General features: G+C 40.8%; 1 protein-coding gene across 1 annotated transcript; it reads right to left on the bottom strand.

The window, feature by feature from the left end:
• Window positions 1–2409: 2409 nt before the first annotated feature.
• On the bottom strand, window positions 2410–6369 carry LOC140230277 (UDP-glucuronosyltransferase 1A1-like). The gene is made up of 4 exons (XM_072310448.1): window positions 5515–6369; window positions 4989–5154; window positions 3649–3868; window positions 2410–2689 (listed from the first exon to the last, which is right to left on the bottom strand). Exons 1-4 carry the CDS (start codon window positions 6340–6342, stop codon window positions 2410–2412), a joined length of 1494 nt encoding a protein of 497 aa, XP_072166549.1. The 5' UTR covers window positions 6343–6369.
• Window positions 6370–8502: the final 2133 nt, after the last annotated feature.

Genomic DNA, 8502 nt, shown 5'->3' on the forward strand with positions numbered 1-8502 from the left:
TTGAAAATTTTGACATTTTACACTCCAAAAACTGCCGTTTGTAGCTATATTTTTCGCTTTTGAAAGAAAGATCTGCTGCACACTCTTTGATAAATTAGGGAAATATACGTCAATGTCAAAATTGTACAGAGTTTATCGAAAGGGATCCTGTATAGCGGAGCTTTTGCATGTTTATGATTGAAATACAACGATCTGGTGCAGAGTTCTGGCGATTTTTCGACAATTTTCCATTAAGAAAGTTCGAGATTTGTCCTCATCTCGGGAATTGCTTGGGGGATAAATTATTCGTCTGCCTAAACGCTTCCGCAGGGGCGGGACAAATGCCCCCTGGCCCCCCCCCCCCCCTCCATAGATTCGACGCCCCTGATCTTCCCTGGGTATGCCCATAGATGTATCCTGACTGAGTCATTAGTCACTGTCGTTTCTCAGGAATGATTCAGGAAATGGAGGGGGTTCAATTATGGCGATATAGTTTTTGTTATTGTTTGTTTGTTTGTTTTCGTACATATTTTGCAGATGGTCCCCAGTTACTCGCGTCATAGCATGTTTAGGCCTACATGTAGGCCTATATTGACGTTGTCAACGTTTGAGCCATACCTTACAGTGTATGTCAATGTTACTTTCTTCGCGAGCGAGCGAAGCGAGCGAGCGCTTGAGAAAATTATGTATACATTTTCCTACAAGATAGAATACTGTTCAGCTCTGTTACCTGTCTGAAGGCCGGCGTACAAACGTCATGCAATATGCCAAAATTGATACAATCACATTTCTGCTTCCTCCATTTTTTCCCCTCAAAATTCAGGGGGGGATGATTGTACAGGCCATCCCCCCCTCCTCCATTTCAGGGGGGGATATATCCCCCCCATCCCCCCCGGGATTTACGCCCATGAACGACAGCATTCAAGACCCACAGAAATAGCCTCTGTAAACAGAGAGCTATAGGACAGAGGTAACATGCTACTGGGCGTGCATGACCAGGAAAAAAAAAACAACAACAAAAAAAAAAACCTTCGTCATGGTATGCTATCAAAAGCAAATATTTAATTTCGATTGCTTCTTGAATGTGAAGGTCTCCAGGAAATCCTGTTTACTAGATAGAGTGCATGGATACACTCGAACACTCACGCCTGCTCCCACTAACACACACACAGAGAAAGGGGGGGGGGGAGCGAATACATACACTGCATGCATGGATATCATTATTCATCGCACAGTTGGGTAATTCCATTACTGCACCATTTGTGACATAATTCTTATCTTTCCCACTGCAGGGCGCTCATTATTCTTGAAAAAGCATTTGGAACCTTTTCTGCATTTCGTCGTAGAAAGTCACTTCTTCCCTTGGTCTATATTCCGTTCCTTTCATTATGTCACACAGCATGCCACATACTCTTAAATCATGCGGTTGTTTTTTCTTTTTCTTTCTCAGAAAGAACGTTCCGCTTCCCCTGTATTATGGAGAGCACAGTACTGTCAAGTTGTGAGGGAAGGATTATTTGAAAGTTTCTGTTACATACACATACATGCACAAGTTACTAAGATATACACAAATACTCTTAATTGGCGTGTCATATTGCATTTTAATAAAAAGGATTTACATACCATGACTTCAATTACACCCCATTTTACAACATAGGCCACAAACGATACGTTTACTGTCTAAGACATAATTCTTTCGCTCATATAGGAAAACTCCACTCCATCCTCCAGCTGAGCTAGGTTGGTAAGAAGAGCAAAGTGAAAGGGGTCTTATAATTTCACTGAAAGTGCACTCGATCAGTTTCGATTTCTCAGGAGTTTCACTAATTAACACACTTTCGCGAAAGAGTGTGATAGATCAAAAGAGGAGTGATATCAATGATTTCACTTCACTAATTCGTGCAAACAAATTATCTTCGAGTTCTAAGTATTTATTGTCAACATAACAAAACTATTACTAAATTGTAAAAGTACTTATTTCTTGTACAAATGATCTCGAATTCACGTGAAAATGAAAACAAATTTAATGTTTCAGTTTTGTTTACAAGCGAATAGGAGTCCCAGGGGGCCTAATATCATCACATTAGCTCATTTCCACGATACAGCTGTGACGGCTATCAACGTATTGTGACAATATTTGAAAGTAACAAACGCAAACAGAGGGAAACTGACCAGAAATGAATAAAATTTTGTTAGAGCAAAGAAAATGGGATTCCAAAGGGATACGAACCAGAGACCTCCGGATTGCTAGGCCGGTGAAATCCCGCTGCAATCCTATTTTCTTTGCTCATTTTCTACTAGTGTGTAATTCCATACCTGTCTCAATTCTCGTCTGCTTAAAAGGAAGTTTCTGTGTAATATTTGTTAGTTTTTTACTCCTTTCTTCAAAATGCACTTGGCAATTAAGTGGAAGCTCAGTTCGAAAAGGCGTCAGTCGGTTTTGGCTTTGTGGCTTTTCCGTTTGCATAACAGTCGGCAGCACGCTGCTAACAAGACGTAAGACAGGTACGACCATGTAACAGCGACTACGACGAGGAAGGCGATGATGTCCAGAGAATGGAGTTGAATAAAGCCCATCTCGGCCGCTCGTAGTCGAAGATGGTCGCCGCCGAACTTGACCACGTGCTCAATCCAGAAGACTGCCGTGTCCAGCGGGCTGGCCATGCGATCCCGCAAAATGGCCGAAGCTCTCATTGCATTCTCTTTGTAACTAGAAGAGATAAATAATGAGACTTCATGGTCGTAATAGTATGGATACTCACAACTCTAGAGATTTGCGTCCAAATGCACAAAGACATTATATGTAATGTAATTTTCTATGTTGCAATGATTACAGTTACTGTGCAGTGCAACTTCAACTATACTTCCAACTGAGTTTTCATCTCCTTACATAATAACTTCCATTACTGCAGTTTTGAACATCATCGACATTATTTTCTATTAAATGGAACTAGAAAGCTATCTACTGCACAGTAAATGAAACACACACACACACACTGCACACAATAACATACACGACGCTCCTCTCTCCTACATTTCATGAAAATGTCATTAAGTCCTCGTGGTCTATAATTAGCCAGCAAACGCATTATCGTAACGAAAACTAAACAACTGAAATAACTTATTATCAAACACATCGATGAACATAACTCTAACATCACATTCTATCTTTGCTAAGATTTTTCGATGAGTCACGAGCAAACGTCAATTTATTATTTAAATTTACCTACAGATAATTATGGGTACTATAATGAAAGGGTCTCCTTTTCCCATCTAATCAGAATTGTGATTTTATCGTACCAAACAAATTATTGACGCTATATCATGACACAGTCACACTATGGATGTACTGCGCTTCGAACTGGCGGAAAAAAGGCAGAGGTGATACAATGTATAATGCTTTAGCTCCTCTTATCGTCATTATCACTGTACCATTATCACGGTGCAGTTGTATTAGCAGATAAAATGATACTGATTGTTATGATGTATAGGGTTGTATCATTAACATCAATATTATCACCGGAATTATCATCATTGAGTGGACCGTATTGGAACACCTGCTCACAGGAAACAGATTACCATGAACTATAAGATAATATTATACAAGGATTAATATTTTCAGAAGTAAAGGGAATGCTTTGCACCGGACTTCTAACTTTCATAGCATACCTTGGAGTCTCTAGAATCTCGTGGACGGTTCGACGAAACTTCTCTTCGTCAAGATCGCCCAGATTCAGTGTGAGACCCATTCCTTTCGCTGCTACCAGGTGAGCGTTGACTGGCTGGTCCCCTGCCAGCGGCATGAGAAGCATAGGTACGCCGCAGTGGATGGCCTCATGTACGCCACCGCCTCCACCGTGGTATATCAGCAGACGGACGCTAGGATGCGCTGTTTCAACAATGGCAAGAGATCGGGTCAAAGAGAAACCAACATTCGCTTTTGATTTGGTGCCATGTGAACATTTTTATAATCATTGCATGTATCTCACTCACTTTGAACATTGGTGTGGAAGGCACGTAAGACATACAGATAGTATCCAAAATTACTATGTGGTTACAGTCCATCCATAAAATATAAGTATAAATCAATATAAATCAAGGTTATTTGTATTTAGAGTGCAGCGTCAGCATATCTAAACAAATAGAAGTCTTTACACACGTATAGGTTATGTATTGTCTTCATAATACCGCATTTTTTTTTTTGAGGAGTGGTGATTGTTGTTGAACATTGATCATAGTCAAGTGTCTTGAAAGGAGAACCCAGACACACCGAAATGAAATATCTTACACACAGACTGAGGTATAGTAGATGAAGAACAAGACCAACAACCAATCCAACTCTCGTGACAATAGAATGCATAATACAATAACGTTATTTTCCACGAAAAGGGAGACTACGCTACGTCCAGGGCCTATATTATAACATTACATTTATTTGATACTAACGAATATCGTTATTGTCGCCGAAGGATTCATTATGTACATTGTTCGGTTCAAAATACACAGTGCATGTCTTGTAAAAACAGAAATGACTTTTAGGGAACGTGCAAAAATGAAATAGAACCAATCAATCATTTTTAGTCATTAGACAGGCATTCATATTCAAAACACACACTGGTTGTGCACATTAAATTTTGTCAGATCAGTATTAAGTTCAACATTTTGACTTTTTATGGGTGTGTAACTATTTCATAGTTAGTTTAAGCATGTACCTTGGTACTTAGGCGACGCCACGACTGGGATTGGCAAATTGAGACTATCGCTTCATGACTAGTTGTTAGACAGATGGCTTATGAACTGAATGAAATTTGACAAGGGATTTCACTTAGGAGTTCGGTCATCGTAGCTAAACACACACACGAACCTATCATTAGAATTTCAAATGAAACGGAAACGGAAAGATGATGTGATCAAAACACTCAATTCATGTTCCAAGACACCATCATACAGATAATGTTGTTACCTTGATTGTATAAGATTGTGTAAGCAAAAATAGACATGTTTATTACCGAGCAAATCACGTTGAGGTAGCCAATCAACAATACGAGTGTTGTTGCCAAGGTAAAGAGGTTTCGGCCCGATATGCCTCCAAATGATCCTTTGAGGCAGCTCACCCAAAACTTTTGATATTGTATCGGTCATTAGCTGGTTGCCTAAGGACACAGTCATAGAACCCTGAGGGAGAAAAGAAAACAGGAAATAATCATACGACGCCATACATGCATCACTGGTGATGAATGCTGAATACATTTACGTAACTGAGAGCTAACATCTATATCCCTCTCTGTTAATATATACATGTAGATTATATGAAGAGCTTGCTTCCAAAAGGGGCTATCATTTTCAATGGATTTAGTGCCTTTTGGAAGCAAGCCCTTCGCACGGTGGTGATTAAAAACAGTGCATGTAACAACACACCAGGACAGACTATTCAGAGTCAACCAAGATAACAAGATTCATTCGACCAGGGGGTTAATGTCTCCCCTCCCCTTTTCTTGTTTGACATAAGAAACAATGAATGAAAATGTGACTTACAAGTGTGAATACAATAAAACCGTGTTCCTTCGAGCCCTCGACGAATTCTTCAAGATCTTTAGGAAGAGGCTTTGGGTCTTTGATCGTTGCACCTGTTATGTCGATCCAATTTGGAGACCTCGGTCGCGGGTATTCTAGGGCCACTGTTGAATGACAAAGCCACAAGGCTGCTCTAGCCAGGAAATCTCTTGGGCTGAGATCGGGTCGGATGCCGTACGTCGTCTGCAGCTGGGCAATGGGACGATAGGCCAAGATGTAGTCTAAGAAAGGTTGAATGGTGTTGGAGGCTACCACATTCAGCAGGCGTTCAGTGAAGCTCATCTGGTCTGAGAGGTTAGGAAGGATAAAGCTAAAGGGTACGTAGGACAGCGGTGTCGGGATACCCATGTGTCCCTCGTGCCACACGGGCGCTCGTCGGGCGCCTAGTACTACGACGAACGGCACATCGAGGTAAGCCGCAACCACAATATCACAAACGTCCACAACAGGCGTTGTAAGTACCAAGTCAATATCTGCATGTTTTAGCCTTTCTAATGTCTCTTCGTATTCAAAAAGTTCGAAGCATCCAAATGACATCATTCCCCATGCGAGCCCGAGTCGCTTATCACGCAGGATTTCCGTTAATGACATATTGGCAAAACTGGATGCTCCTGTGGACATCATGTTATTAAAATTCTTTATTTCTTCTTCTGTCTTCGGGTTCGGGTAGGTGATGTTGCTGGAGTAAGAGTTTGGCAGGAAGCCTTTGGTGCCAACTTTATCCATGAGGAGGAGAGTCACGTGGTGTCCCCTCTCAATCAGAGCCTGAGTAATGGCGGTGAGACCCATGTAGTGGCTCGGCGTGGTGGTTAGGCTCGTCCTACCGAACAAAATGTTGGCGCCCGACGAGGCAGGCACCAACGCGGAGAGACTAATAACGAGGAAAACCGGCGCTAGCCATGGCTGATAGGAGAATGAAGAGTTATGTGGCAAACTTTTCATGTTGACAGATGAAATGATGGTAAGATCTGATCATAATTATCAGCAAGATGAAGACATTAGTTGAAACAGCGTGCAAATTCCCACTAACTATATAGGCTATGTGTCTGCCAGGCGCGTCGATCGATTCTTTCCTATCATACAGCGTGAGTCAACGACGACTGGAAACGCAGTTTGCTGTTAACAGAAGTGCTGCCCTTGCTCAATGCATCAAACTATACATGCTACATACAGTAGTATACCTGTCGAATGGTACGTAGGTCCAACGAGCAGCAAAGTGAGTCAATGAACTAAAACCGTGTTCATGCGAGCAAACTGGTAGAGGTCAAAGTTGTGCACGATCAAAACAGATTGCGAAAGTTCAGTACAGCGTACACAAGGCGTCACATTATCAAGAAAAAGTAGGCGTGGCCAAGAAATGATCCATGCATGGACGGGTTACAGAGAAACCCGCGGGAACCAAACTCTTTGTCGTTGTGAACCGATATGAAATTAGTGTATAATATTGTCGTTTGGTGTTTGTGTGGGCAACCAAAATTTACTTTTCGTTTTATTTTACTGATGATAAATTACACTTTCAAGAGAAAATGATCGATAGCCAGATCAGACAACAATCAAGGATTCAAAGCGACCTCTGTAATTAAACAAGCTAGCTTTATATGGATGGGCTCTATCATATTTCTCTTTATCTTTTTTTTTTTTTATATCCGAGAAATGTTGTGTTATTGACCAGTTTGTTTAATGCAGTTGGTGCTCGCTAGCCAAAATTTATCCCAAAAAAAAGAAGAAGAGATAAGAACAAAACGTGATGATGACGCGGAAATATACAAATTTCGGCTCACTCGCTCGTACTTATCTAGAGTATTTTTTAAAGTCCTCAGTTTGTTGGTATAGATCGTTATCGTCACTATATCTTGATTAGAATTTAGATTTAATAAGCAAAAAAAAAAATGACAAGAATTCAATGTTTTGTAAGCTGAAATACAAAAATTTTCGGCTCGCCCGCTGCTCTCGCTCGCCAAAATTTATCATAAACAGAAGAAAAGAGATAAGAAAACGTGATGATGACGAGGAAATATACAAATTTCGGTCACTCGCGCGTACTAATTTACAGTTTTTCCAAGTCTTTTTTTTTTTTTTTTTTTTTTTTGGTATAAATCGTTATCTATAAGGCCGTCACTATATCGTGATTAGAATTGTAAGATTTCATAAGCAAAAAATGACAAGAATTCCATGTTTTGTAAGCTGAAATACAACAATTTTCGGCCCGCTCGCTGCGCTCGCTCGTCAAAATTTATTAAGATTCATTTCATTTAAATCACCATCAAAAGACCCCTTTTAAGTGCTTGAAAAAGCATATCATGTGGGGATGGGGTTGGGGTTGAACACTTTTTCAGAAATTAGGGGCGCAATTTTCGCGCTTGCCCCGGGCGCCGTTTTCCCTAGAAACGCCACTGCTGCCACTTTCCACAATTTGGTAAAAACACGATGAACTCTCGTATTCTCATAATCACTCCTTTGTCAAATTCCAGCTGGTTGACGCGCTGGTTTTTCGAGTCTTGAATTCAAAAGAAAATAGATATGAAAAAAACTAACAATTAAAATAACCATTTTGTATTTGTATTTCATCTTCTCAGATACGTGAAACTGGCACCTGAACACAATGTCTCGTAGAATTTGTCGGCCGTTACGGGAAAGAGAGAGAGAGAGAGAGAGGGGGGGGGGGGTGAGGCCTGTTTATGATGATAATACTGTATGTATAATGGACAATGATGAGGTGAACAGGCATCGAAGATCACGTCATTGCTGTTCGTACCTAAGAATCGATGTATGTGGTATCGGATTCGACGAGGATAATGATCTCATCCTGATCCTATATGGCCCTAGTGATGACGATACATGTAAGAGGGAACGGATAAGAATGAAACAGTGGTCTGAAGCTGCTGTATATCGAAGGTTGAGGCGGTTTAGGAGAACAAAAACATTCTCTTTGCTAATACCGTGTAGTCG

This window comes from Diadema setosum, chromosome 6, assembly GCF_964275005.1.
Source record: "Diadema setosum chromosome 6, eeDiaSeto1, whole genome shotgun sequence".
In the NCBI taxonomy this organism is placed as follows: domain Eukaryota; kingdom Metazoa; phylum Echinodermata; class Echinoidea; order Diadematoida; family Diadematidae; genus Diadema; species Diadema setosum.

What these genes read in the sequence shown, in the direction of transcription:
- LOC140230277 (XM_072310448.1), bottom strand. Translation starts at nt 6,342, where the DNA reads ATGGGTCTCACCGCCATTACTCAGGCTCTGATTGAGAGGGGACACCAC. An exon ending in GTTTTATTGTATTCACACTT is followed by an intron (nt 5,155 to 5,514) that starts GTAAGTCACATT and finishes TTTCTCCCTCAG; the next exon opens with GGTTCTATGACTGTGTCCTT. An exon ending in GAGATTCTAGAGACTCCAAG is followed by an intron (nt 2,690 to 3,648) that starts GTATGCTATGAA and finishes TATCTCTTCTAG; the next exon opens with TTACAAAGAGAATGCAATGA.